At 38.4% G+C, this 13,400-nt stretch overlaps 1 protein-coding gene across 1 annotated transcript in view; it reads left to right on the top strand.

The window, feature by feature from the left end:
* Window positions 1–13,400, top strand: part of COL3A1 (collagen type III alpha 1 chain) — a 67,894-nt gene that overhangs the window by 34,268 nt on the left and 20,226 nt on the right. Inside the window, exons 8-24 of the mRNA XM_050968952.1 lie at window positions 496–549; window positions 1,699–1,752; window positions 1,928–1,981; window positions 2,647–2,700; window positions 3,323–3,367; window positions 3,634–3,687; window positions 4,704–4,748; window positions 6,235–6,288; window positions 7,207–7,305; window positions 7,466–7,510; window positions 7,631–7,729; window positions 9,228–9,281; window positions 9,450–9,557; window positions 11,036–11,089; window positions 11,195–11,293; window positions 12,746–12,799; window positions 13,211–13,309. Coding sequence (XP_050824909.1) covers window positions 496–549; window positions 1,699–1,752; window positions 1,928–1,981; window positions 2,647–2,700; window positions 3,323–3,367; window positions 3,634–3,687; window positions 4,704–4,748; window positions 6,235–6,288; window positions 7,207–7,305; window positions 7,466–7,510; window positions 7,631–7,729; window positions 9,228–9,281; window positions 9,450–9,557; window positions 11,036–11,089; window positions 11,195–11,293; window positions 12,746–12,799; window positions 13,211–13,309 — 1,125 coding nt within the window. The remainder of the gene's footprint in view (window positions 1–495; window positions 550–1,698; window positions 1,753–1,927; window positions 1,982–2,646; window positions 2,701–3,322; window positions 3,368–3,633; window positions 3,688–4,703; window positions 4,749–6,234; window positions 6,289–7,206; window positions 7,306–7,465; window positions 7,511–7,630; window positions 7,730–9,227; window positions 9,282–9,449; window positions 9,558–11,035; window positions 11,090–11,194; window positions 11,294–12,745; window positions 12,800–13,210; window positions 13,310–13,400) is intronic.

Below are 13,400 nucleotides of genomic sequence, written 5' to 3'. Positions count from 1 at the left end.
CAAAAGTGAAAGTCCCCCTGTTCCAGTCAGAGTGGGCATTAAGCAGTAGGGATGCTTAATGAGCATGAGGGTTTAGGGATGGAATTAACCCTGCTATCTATGGGTTGCCTGTGCGGCTGCAATGCATTCCCTCCTTGGCCACTGTTCCAACTCATGGGCAGCAGGTTTCTGATTCCTGGATCTACATAGTCACAAACTTATGACTCTGTAGTCCAATCCTGCCCTGTTTTGAAACCCTTCTGCACTGGCCGATTTGGAGCCATAGAAAGGCCCACTCTGTGGAGTGCAGTTAGTCAAATGCTCCCTTGTCCACCACTGTCATGAGGTGCAGCGTGCCTTGGGCCAGACCTCCCCACTGGGTGGATTTAACCCTGAATAACTACCCACTGTATTTACCAAACCTATGTATTGCAGCTGTGCTAGTAGTTCATGACTTTTTAATACATTTTTTATTTGTACATGATGGAAGAAAATTCATCTTTATTTTGTTTTCAGGGACCTCCAGGACCCCCAGGATTACTAGGCCCAGCAGGTCCCCCAGGAAAAGATGTAAGTTCTATGTTATAGTATGTAATAGAGGAGGATCAAAATTACTGCATAGTATTATTAAAGCAATGGCTATTGGTACCACTCTAAGTATCTTTCAGGCCATCACATGTAATCCCCTGATTTGTACATTTCATAATATGTCTTTAAAAATTTGCTCTCAGTTAAAACTTAGTATGAAATGTCTCCGTTCCAGAGTTGTGACAATCTGTATTGTAAATAATATGTAGGCACCATAAGTGAGGTCAGGACTGAGTGGCTGATTTGACAGTTGCTCTGAATTTCTTTGCATTGGCCACTTCTAGTTGTAAACCATCATTTAGTTTACCATTTGTGTGTTAACAGTTTGGAGTGTCTGTGCTTCTATTGCAGTTCCAAGCTTTTATGTTTGTCTGGAGGGGTTGATCATTCCCCCTGGGTGTGCTACGGAGATAAATTGATTTTTTTTTCTCGATCCCAAAATGCAGTCCTTCATATTTGTCACCTCTATTTTATGCAAAGATCCTACAAACTTGACACCTGGCACTGAAGTCATTAAGGGCCTGATCCATAGCCCAGTGCAGTCAACGGATGACTCCCTTTAAGTTTAATGAGGTTTGGATCAGGCCATAGATAGATGGGCAGTGATAAAGATAGGATAGAGCCTACTTTTGATATGTGCCTGAAATCTTATTCTGAGCCACATTAAGTTTGAATCTTTGGGAAATGGGTTCTATGGTCATGAAAAACCAGCTGTTGGCTCACAACACCAGATAGATTATTCTGCACGGCTATTGTACAGAGAGACATAATCAGTCAATAAAAATCTTTGTCCCTTTTGACTGTTTCCCTATGTGTGGTAAATATCAGAGGCATCATGAGGCTTCTGTGATGCCACCATTTCTACCAAGAATAATGTGGCTAAGACTGGAACTTAGTTCATCAAAACATTTGATGAGACTAGATCATGAGCTGTGACGGGCTTCTAATGTAAAGACAAAATTGTGCTATGAGACAAATTTCACTCTGGCATAAACTGATGTGACCTGCTGCCCCCATTTATGTCAGTGAGAGTTGCACCAGCTTATTCCAAGGTCTCTTTAGTCCTGTATTACTAGTTGTTTGCCAGAAACTGAAGTAGTAACAGAGCAAAACCATTTATTCTGTCCATAGGGAGAATCTGGAAGACCAGGCAGACCTGGTGAGCGTGGATTACCTGGACCAGCGGTAAGAAAGAACCCCCCAAAGAGCTCATCTGAATGAAAAACCAACTTGCTATTGATTTTGCATTTTGTTAACTATACCACCAGAATGACTATGCTACTTAGTATATATTAGTTTATGTGCTTCATTACTCTGACGTATTTGCAATTTACATATTATTTTATGCTTATATTTTTAGGGCCACAAAGGACCCCCTGGTATGCCTGGATTCAATGGAATGAAAGGTCACAGAGTAAGTATTATCGTAAGAGTATTTTTGAGTGAATTACTCTAACTGAATCATTATGCAACAGGCACAAGCACTCCCCTTTGCAGAACTTTTGAAAAGTTCAGATCTGAACTTCACAACTCACTCTTCTCTCAGTAATGGACCTTTTGAAAATCTAAAACCCTGGTCATGAACACCCTACACTTTGGGAAAGTTCTGATCTGGACTCTAAATGTGTCCCTTTGTCCCATCTCTGCTTATTTTGATTTACCATTAAAAATGACAACAAATAAATTACCTGGAATGTATTCTTAATTACAAGCCAAATTTTGATTCCCATATTTACATTGTTGAGCAGTTCAGCTGAAATCAATGGGACTATTCGTGGCACTAAATTCTTATCTATGTAGTAAGGAGTTCACAGTCTATTTCTAATCATACAATGATCATCTTTTGCATTTTTATGTTCCTGTTAACAACAGGATTCATTAAAGCTATTTTGATTTTCTGTTGTATTACTATTTGAACAAATATAAGGCCAGTTTCCTACAATGTAAGATTTGTTGTTAGCTTTTCAGGTTTAAAAACAAAAAAACAAAAAAATAAAAGGATGCACTTGAAGTTCAATATTAAGGATTATCAGGGTTTCAAAGTACAAATGAAGTGTATGTTATTTTTGGTTCCCTTAGGGCTTTGATGGAAGAGATGGCGCCAAAGGTGATAGTGGTGCACCTGGTCTGAAGGTAAAGTGACTTTGTTGTAGCCTCTAGGAAGTATGTAATTTTACTTTGAATCAGTAATATAACTGTGTTTTGTATATTTGCTTCTGTAAAACCCCTTGTGCTTTTTAAGTCCTGGCTGATCATGTCCATATAAATAATCAATTACTCTAGGGGAGTCTGTTGTCTTAAATTGCAGCATATCTCATCTGATTTTATAACAGTACCAGACAGAAAACTTGGAGATTCCCATGACTGAAGAGTATGTTCAACTTTATTACTTTAAAAAGATGCTTTACTGATACACTTCAGGCCCAGTTCACCTCTGTGGTACACCAGTTTAATGCCAGAGTAACTCAATCGATTTTAATGGAATTACAGCCATGTAGAACTGAAGTAACAAAATGATGGATTGGGCCCCAAGCCTTTATGTTTTAATATTTTGTGCCTGAGGTTGTTGAGACATCTCAGTCACGATTAACTTCAGGAGAAGTTGAAGAAACTGAATACCTCACAGAAGGTGTTTAGCTTCTCAAAGGACTGGGACTTTGCTTGTTACCGTGTTTCATCCCTACAAGAGATCACTAATGAAATATGGTAATAAAGGTCAATTCTGTCAGAACCTGATATTCTCTTTATATAACAGGGTGAAAATGGTCTTCCTGGAGAAAATGGATCACCTGGGCCAATGGTAATTTTTTTTCATTATCATTTAATTAGAAGTTACAGTAACTGATACTTTTTCTGCTAGGTATTTCTTACTATCTTCAGCTCTCTTCTGACTTTATTCCTCAAGAGCTTGATTCTGCCACCCTTACACACACAAAGTACTACTTACCCATGAAGACAGTTCCATTGAAACATTTCTAAGCAAAATCATTTTCTTCTTGTTGTTTGTTACATGGTGTCTTTGAAAATCCATCTCATCTCCCAAATTAATAATCATATGTTCTTTAGGGTCCAAGAGGTCCAGCTGGTGAAAGGGGGAGGCCAGGATCTCCTGGTCCTGCTGTAAGTAATTGGAAAAAAACTACAGGATTGTTATTATTTCTGTTGCATGACCCAACAGGTGCACATCATGCTTTGCAGATGCACAAAATAAAAGCTCCCTGGCTCACAGAGCTTACAGTCTAAGTTAGATGTAGTCCAGCAAATAGTTTATAGGAGGATATGGCAGAATATATAGCTTCTGCAAAATCATCATGAAAATTTGCTAGCCGAAGATCAAGGTTGTAGTAAAGGGCATACAGGTTTGTTACATGCAATGTGTCCTTAATGAGTCCTTCTTTATATTGTATGCTAATATATTATGCTTTGAGGGTATAAGTTCAGCCAATAGGGTGGGCAGGATGGAGTAGAGGTCAGCATTGGAAGACTAACTAAACAAAGCGACTGCTGGGAGAAGAGTGAGATTTTGATGTCCCAGCTTGGACTACAAGGGGAGGTCATAATTAATGCCAGCTAATGCAAACAAGTCTCAACCTAAAATATAAAAGAACAGGGACTGTTTACGCTAGTAGACAATGTACTGAGCAATGAAGATGTCTGATACATCTACAGCAGAGGTAACAGGCCTTAAATCATTGTCAATTCTTTTGTGCCACATTTTATCCTTTCTCTGTGGTTGTAAGATATAGTCATTCTAGAATGCATGACATCGATTGCTGTCTTATTTATTTAATCTAAAGTACAGGTCACACACATGTTTTGCTCTATTAAGCATGATTGCTCTGCATTAAAGAATTTGTGGTGTCTAATAACATATTTCCTTGTATACCACTATCTTCTTATTACAGCAAAGTGCATGTAAATTGATAGGCACCTTATTACTACTACTACTATTTTTATTTAATATAGTAGGCACCCATAACTGAGGAATTGTGTATGCCATAATAAAATATATAGGACTGTATGGACATACAGAAACCTGATTTGAAAGTCAATATCGTTGTCCAATATCAAAATCCTTGGCTTTTCAGCCCCAAAGAGAATGTATGGTATGTGATTATGTTGTCTTCTTTTGGTAGGGTGCCCGTGGTAATGATGGTACTCCAGGAGCATCTGGACAACCTGTAAGAAACTTAATTATTGTTTTCACTTAACTATTGGATTCGTAACTATTTTTCTTTTGCCCATGTGCTTGATGTGCTACAACGCCACCCATTAATTGGACATGGTTTGCCTTATGAATAGTCTTATACAATTATAATTTTCAATAACTTTATGTTTGCTATTATGATTGAAACAAAAAACCTTTATTTTTTATGAAGAATAAAAAGAAAATAAGAGAAATCATGATCCTGTAAATCAAAGGGATGTGTATGTATAGCCAAGCTTTTCTCTAATTATTTACTGATGAAGATAATGGAAACTCGTTACATTGGCCAGAATTTGAATGATTTCATCATATAAGTCACTCAGCCCTAGCGCTAGACCATGATGTAAAGCTGTCTAGAGTAGCTCGTGAGCAAGAGTGCCAACATCAAGGCAGATTGTCAAGGAACAAAGCACAAATTCCAAACTGGTTGTATGATCTATAATTAGATTTCATCAACCAAGTAACAAGTGTGAACTCCTGTCTATCTTGCCTTTGTGATAGATTGACCCTTACACCTAAAATCACAACAATATTCAGATTACTCCCAGCCCCAAAGGACCAGTCATTTCCTCCAGGTCAATTGTACCTCCGATCTCAAACCAAAGACAATGCTTGTAGCCAATCCTATGATACTAAATAAGAGTTATTAACTAAGGAAAAGAAATAAGATGGTTATTTACAAGGTTAAAGCAGGTAAACAGACACACACAGATGATATAGTGTTAGGTTCCAAAAGTTAATAGTAGCTGCTATAATATGCAATGTCCTTTATGGCTAACCCAAGCCAAGCAGTTGGTGAATCCTTGCTTATTCTTAGAAACATTGCCCTCTCCAAATTCCAAGCAGCATCATGATATAATTCCTTTTTGTCAGGCATTTTAATCCCTTCCCCCAGAGTTCAAGCTGATGGGATGAGTTCACACGCAAGCCCCCTCTTCATGAATGTGGGGGAGAACAATCAACAAAGTCTTTGTCCTTTGATGCTTCACAATGGCTAATTTGGTTTCAATGGGCGATATAAACCATGAGTTAGCCCAACTCATATAAACCGTAAGGTAGCCCAACATTTTTATTTTTCCAACTACTTAGAAACTGTAATAGTCACAACTATATTCTCCTCTTTTACCTCTCACATGCTTTCATTCAAGGGATCTCTTAAAATATTTTGTGCAATATCATCTCGATAGTCATATTTTTCAAACTGAAATTATTCAGTTACAAAAACATCCACATCTGGTTGAAAATGTGCATTGAATAAGGGTAACTAAAGGATAGGTGTGATATTTTCAAACCAGCCAAATTTCATCTTCTAGAGTATGACTCATATTTCTTGATATTTTGCCAGATGTTTCTTTTTTCACGAGAGAAAAAACTCTCACAGTCAGGTCTATTTTCAAATTAAGATTCATTCCATATGACCTTCACCTCTTGTAGTAATAACTTTGCCTTCTTTATTTAAGGGTCCCCCTGGTCCTCCCGGAACTGCAGGATTTCCAGGCTCTCCAGGTGCTAAGGTATCTATTTGAAGATCTATTTTACCATATGGCATATGCCTACATAAATAACTTAGATATAGTAGTGTATGGTTTTGGTTCCTCACTGTCAAGTTGCTATCACATTACTTGGAGGTCTATAGCTGATGTATTTTCATACACAGAGTTAGGCAACTCATGCACACTTCACTGTCACAAGCACTCCCATTGCTGTGAGGATTTGTCCCAAGACCTGGAACATCTCTTACTTCTGCATATGTTTTGGAAGTTTCTCCAGGATATTTTCATGCTGACCTCTAGGCACATTTACAATACAAGTAATAAAATAATCCAGTAGTACTACTTATTTTGTGTGTCACCCACTCTAATGTGAAGCCCACAACTGTGCACATCACTATCCTTGTAATTGTTGATTTATTTCCCCTTCTCCTTTTTTAGTCCTTCTTCTCTGGAGCATCTCTCTGCTCCTCCATGTTAAATATACAAATTATGTGCTCTTTTTTATTTCTTTGCTTATGTTAAAAGGACTAAATTGCAGTCTTGTTCCTCTAAGGAATACTGTAAGGCCCAGGATGGGGCCTTTGACAACTAGGTAAAGGTACTCTGATGCATTCTACCTGCACAGGAAAGAAGAAGACACAATGCCTTATAGTGCATGAGGGGGAATGTGCTTTCTATCACTCTTTAGAACTGGATGAGACAATATGCAGTATGTCAGCAAGTGCTGCCCAGCACATATTGACAAGTTCTAGCTGGCTGTGTTCCCTTGGATAAGTTACCCGCCCCATTTGCTCAGGATAGGCTAGTGTCAGCATTCTGCGTGGGTCCAGCAAAGGTTCACTGGCTGAGGAAGAGGTAGTAAGGCTAAAATGTTAATATTATCCATTGGGAGCAATACTAGAGTGAGTTCAATTTGCTCTCATACCATCTTCTTCATAGGGTGAAGCTGGTGCTCCTGGTTCCCCGGGCTCTGATGGTACTCCTGGACAAAGAGGAGAACCTGGTCCACAAGGTCATGCTGGTGCAGCTGGTTCTCCTGTAAGTAACAAATATCACATACGTCCTTGGAAATATTGTGCTGGTTATACAAATATATTATTATGATTACTGCCATACAAATTGATGTTTGCAAAGTGCTATGGAATTTTTGGATTTGAGGACAATGTTATAGCATTGATTAATCATTTCTTCTTTCCAGGGCAATCCTGGAAGAGATGGAAACCCAGGTGGTAAAGGTGAAACGGTAAGTATCCCACCAAATTGTCATTGTTTGATTTGTTATTGGTTGGGGTTACATGTTGGATTATGCAGCATTCAGTAATGCCATGCTTTATTCATATTAGTGTCCTTCAATCCCAAACAGGGCCCTGCTGGTATTCCTGGTGCTCCTGGGTTGAGTGGAGCCCGTGGCCCTCCTGGTCCCCCAGGCATTAATGGAATTCCCGGACAAAGAGGCGGGCCAGTGAGTCACCAACATTATTTTCATTACTAAGAACAAACAAGGGGATAAATTCCCCACCACGTACAACAGTGCAAAACCATGAACAGCAGTGGGGTTGCACAGGTGTACAGGGAGTCCTCGGACTTACAACACAATTCGTTCCTCAGAATTGCATTGTAAGTAGAAACATTGTAAGTCAAAAATGCTTTTCCCATAGGAATCAATGGGGGGATTGGTTCCTGAACCAAGCCTTGATACACTGTTTTCACCACAATAATCCAGTTTTTTTGTACTAAATAAATTACAGATTACTAATGTTGCAAACAGCATTCAAATAAACACATAAACTCACATAAGAATGCCAGCAACAGAGGCTCAGAAAGCTAGGGACAATGGCACAGATTCTGAGCCTCAGCCAACCACTGTTCAAGCTTTCTGATTGGCTGAGCCCAGGGCCGGGAGCCAATCAAAAACAAGCAACAACCCTATCTGGCAACAACATACCCTGCGCCTCAAAGCCAATCAGAAGCAACCCCTTCTGGCTCCATACTTGTATAATGCAACCAGGAGGTGATTTCAAGCAAATTTTATGCAAATTGAGTGTCCTAAGGGCTAAACAAGTGTCATAGGGGCAAAACGGGCAGTCAATTGAAAAGTGACATAAGTGGCGTCTGATGTAACTCAGGCATTGTAAGGCTGAGGACTCCCTGTACGTGACAGAAGAATATGGTTTAGAGAGTTCTGTTAGAAGCCTTCAGACATTTCCCATATATTTGAACTTGCCTAGTCAATTCTACCATCCCTTTGCTATTGTCTATTATAATTATTCAACCAACAAAACAGAAAAACCACAGCAAAGCAAAAACTTTGGTAATAGTATAATATTGCAAAGCCATGGTAAAATGACTGATTTTTGTCCACCCTAAATATTCCAGGTATTGAACCTTACTGACATAGTTATGTCTCACTTTGGGTTGTAGGAGGATATATCTGGATGGCTACTCAGCTTTAAACTCACTCCATTCATCCATTTCTAATTGTTACGTATAAAAAATTTCATCTTTTTTATTTCTAAATTGCCTTGGGACTGCCCCAATTACACCTACTCATAGTGTGTAAAATACTTATTCTTATATTAACATTGAAATTAACGTGCCATGTCCTGACAGAATTACTCCATAATTCCTCAAACCTTATTAATGCAAATTTCCACTGACATCAAGCAAAACTGACATCAAACTCCCAGTGATTCAAAAACAGAATGAAACCTAGGGTTTGACTCAATGTAAGCACTCACTTGAGTAAGGGTGTACAGGATCGTCTCTTTTATAGAGAGGATGTATAACCAGCTCCAGTAGGAGTCTTCCACTTCTGTTTGCCTCCTGTAAACAGATAAACCATAACAATGAGCTGACAATTTAAATGCTGAGAGATATATTTCTTATTGTTATTATTATCTAACAAACCTACTGAAATATTCTATTATGTAGAAGTGGTAATGGAAGTGTGTTCTGTTTAGGGTGAACCTGGTAAGAACGGTGCAAAAGGAGAGCCAGGTGCACGAGGAGAGCGTGTAAGTGATTTTCTAAATATTCTGGTTTCTTTAATGCATCATCGTGTTTTATAAGCTTATTAATAATAGGCCAAATACAGTCCTTACCTCATGCAAAACTTTCATTGAACTCAGTGAGAGTTTTGCCTCCACACAATATGTTTTCCCTTGTTCCTACTTTGTCACTAGGGTGAAAACGGTATTCCAGGTGCTGCTGGTCCTCCTGGTGAAGAAGGCAAAAAGGGTGCTAATGGTGAGCCAGGCACAAATGGATTACCTGGAACACCAGGAGAAAGGGTAAGCCACTCCAAGTCACCACACTGGGTAGTTAAATGATACGTTACATACCATGTATCAAAACCCGGGATTCAAACTTTGAGGAAAGTCTGAATCTAGACAGATATTGAACCAAACTTCCAGATAAAAGCAGCAAAGAATCCTGTGGCACCTTATAGACTAACAGACATTTTGGAGCATGAGCTTTTGTGGGTGAATACTCACTTCGTCAGATGCATGCATTCACCCATGAAAGCTCATGCTCCAAAACATCTGTTCGTCTATAAGGTGCCACAGGATTCTTTGCTGCTTTTACAGATCCAGACTAATACGGCTACCCCTCTGATACTAAACTTCCAGATGTGAACATCCCACATATTGGAAAAATTCAGATCCAGATCCTAATCTAGATCTGCTCTGCATGGCTTGGGTCTTTCTTTATTTTAAAATACATTAAAGTTATTCTTCTTTTGATAGCTAGAGGGTTATTAATCTTGAAAAACTGGTGTTTCTACCTAAGATTTTGAACCAAATAAGAACACAGAAAGTATAGTATAACATGTATTAAAGACTGAAAAGACAATCCATCTACAATTTGTAGAGTGACACTCCATCAATTAAATTGAATTCCAGCAGATCAAATGAACCTAACAAAGTTTCAGCTCTTGAAAGTGGAATTAAGGCTGATTCATCCATATTCAGGATAATCAGCTGATTCTTCTGCCAACAGTCTTTTAACAATTAGATGCTACTGGTCTGTATAGAGTTTTATCATGGATTCATTAGTGAAATAAATTGTTCCAGCATCATCAACGACAGCCTGCTGCTCATTTTAATTTCCTGTTCCCACCTAAAACAAATTAGAATTGAGATTGATTCAATTTTGTATTCACTAACTTTGGAAGTATTTTGGAAAGCTGTGAGGAAATCAGAGATGCACAGTGAACAAAATAGAAGGAGGTTGAATGCATGAGTGAACTGTAAATGGAAGGTTGTCTTAAAACAATGTAGACAGTGGTAACTAATGCAACCAAGAGGCCTTCTTAAAGAATGATAGAGAAGGAAAGTCATTTTTCAGGGCTGAAATGTGTTAATTTTTTAACATGAATTTAAGGAAATCCTAAAGAATAGGGCCTATACCAATGCCCATTGAAGGCACTTAGAGGACTCTCTTTGACTTCAGTGGGCATTGGATTGGACCCAAAGTGCACTGTGCATACAGAAAAAGGATCTTGAATCTGTACAGCCAGGATGGAATGTCATCTCCATCTATCTCCTTCACTGAATATCACTAAAATATGAATAAATGTGGTTGGTTGAGAAGCATCAAAGTTTGTTATTACAACATTTAAAAATATTTGGATCTATTTGAGTTAACAGAATGTTGCACGCGATCTTTCAAGAAACCAGCAGATGTTTTTGATTGTCTCTGATACATAGGTAGACGTTGCCTGTTATTTGATCCACGGGAATAAAATGTGTGCTCTCTTGCTTGGCAGGGTACCCCAGGTGCCCGTGGCATACCCGGTAGTAATGGACTTCCAGGAGAAAAGGTACATACTTTCCCAGTTTCATAAAATTAATTACAATATTGATAATTTAAATAGCTTTATTTACTTATCATGAATGTCCAATGTCCTTTTTTAAAAAAAATTAAGGGTCCTGGTGGCGAACGTGGTAGTCCAGGCATTGCAGGTCCAAGAGGAGCTCCAGGAGAACCTGGACGGGATGGTGGCCCTGGTCTTCCAGGAATGAGAGTAAGAGAGAATGTTCTTTTAATGTGCTATTAAGATAATTTGATGATGATCTTTATTACAGATGGCTGAGCTGGTTTGGTACAGCAACCGGGGCCAAAGCTCCAATGGGATATCAAACCTTTTTTGAGATTTTCAATCCATGTCAATATCTATTTTACGTATTTAATTAATTATATTAATTGTACACTCTGTGCACTTTGTGGTTGTGTTTAAAAATGGAACTAGAAGTGCAAAAAATACTGTAAGGACACTCCTTCTTCTGAGACTTCCAACCCAGGTGTTCAAGCCCAAGAGAATTAAACAATCTGAATAAATTTTGGATAATATTCAGACCTCTGGGTGCTTAGCTAAACCCCTGAACCTTCAGCTGTTTGCCACCATACCTGAATCAATTAGCTCAAAATCCTTTCAGTACATTTTGGTGATTTTCAAAGCAATGAGTTAAATCCTTTCCTCAGTGCATTAGGGAGTGTCTGAAGTAGAGTATTGCATATTTAGGGTTGTAGTAGCCTCCAAAGCCACCCTTGTGCCCCTCCACAGAAGTGTATTGGTCAGTGGATCGTATAATACCAAATCAACCAGCACTGACCTGCCCCACTCGCACAACATATCTCCAAAGTTGGGAGCAGGAAGACTATATGAAGCTGCATGCCGTAGGAAGCAGGAGGTACCAAACTGCTCAGGTTACAGCATGGCTCTGATAGGATTTGACTCTATATAAACTTCCACTGGATAATTTTATATTTAATCTAATTTTATATAAAATATAAAATTTGAACATTATTTTTTCTGTTATGAAGCCTTTCGTATTTGCAAAAAAGAATGCAAATATGCTGTTTGGTCTTTGGCATATAATATTTGTTGCCCACAGACTAAATCAGAGAAAAGTTATAAGGCATTATGCATGGAAAGCAGAAATGTACAATGTGCTATACTGTGAATTAGTGGGTACTAGTGACCAATATTTGTAAGTTTGAAAGTCAGCAACCACTGATTTTCCTTACAGGCTTATGAATTATTACATTTTACACACGGTAAAATAGTTTTTATTGGAAATCAATGTGCCTTTCAGACATACAATGTGTCATACATCATATATTTGGTAAATTGAAGAGCAAAGCCAAAATTACTAAGAATATGCTATTAAATGTAGTTGGTTGTAAACAATAGGGACTTAATTGCCTTTCATTGCCTACTTTAATTTTAGACTATAATGATTGCTTTTTGGTGCCTAAAGCAACTTCATTCCCTCTATCAAATATCACAGAATGGGCTGAATCCCTATTAAATGAATTATTGATCAGCTAGTCCCTTGTAAATCCCATGGATTTTTTTAATGAGCCTGAAAAAGGTTTGTAAAACTAACTGTAAATAATGGTGTGTCTATAGAATGCGATCTAACAATATTAGCTTTTTCACTAAAAAATTAACATATTTTTTCTTCAAATGCAGGGTTTGACAGGAAGTCCAGGGAGCCCAGGACATGATGGCAAACCCGGCCCTCCAGTATGTAAATTACACAAATATTATATGATAGTACTCTCACTGGGCTTGCCTTTGATCTCACTTAACGCCATTATCACTCCATTGGAGTCCTGGTGTGAAATGTAGACGAGATCAGAAACAAGTTCATTAGTTGTGTTCTGTGTTTAATTTCACAGTGACCGACTATTCTGTATGTTTTTCATTGTAACAGCACTGTCCAAACCTTGTTATTTAACATTACTATAAACACTGACTCCTCTTCCACAGGAGTTTAAGCGCAATTTAAAAAAATCATATTTCAAATGAAAAATCAGCCAAAAATAACATAGTGTTTGCTCACCTTTTAACTCTTTCATTTGATTTTTTTAAATATTTCTCTGTTGTTTATATAATGTGTTTCTTCTAATGGTTGCTATCTCTCTCCTGCCTCAGGGTAATCAGGGAGAATCTGGCCGACCTGGTCCTCCGGGCCAATCAGGTCCACGAGGTCAACCAGGCGTGATGGGTTTCCCAGGTCCTAAGGGTAATGAGGTTAGTGTAATTCCTTGACTTAAAAAACATACTTAATGGACCAGGGCCTCTGCAGTTGTAGATCAGTTTAGTTCCATTGACTTTGCTGGTG

Source organism: Gopherus flavomarginatus, chromosome 10, assembly GCF_025201925.1.
Source record: "Gopherus flavomarginatus isolate rGopFla2 chromosome 10, rGopFla2.mat.asm, whole genome shotgun sequence".
NCBI classification, from domain to species: domain Eukaryota; kingdom Metazoa; phylum Chordata; order Testudines; family Testudinidae; genus Gopherus; species Gopherus flavomarginatus.
This window is presented reverse-complemented; position numbering and strand designations above follow the sequence as displayed.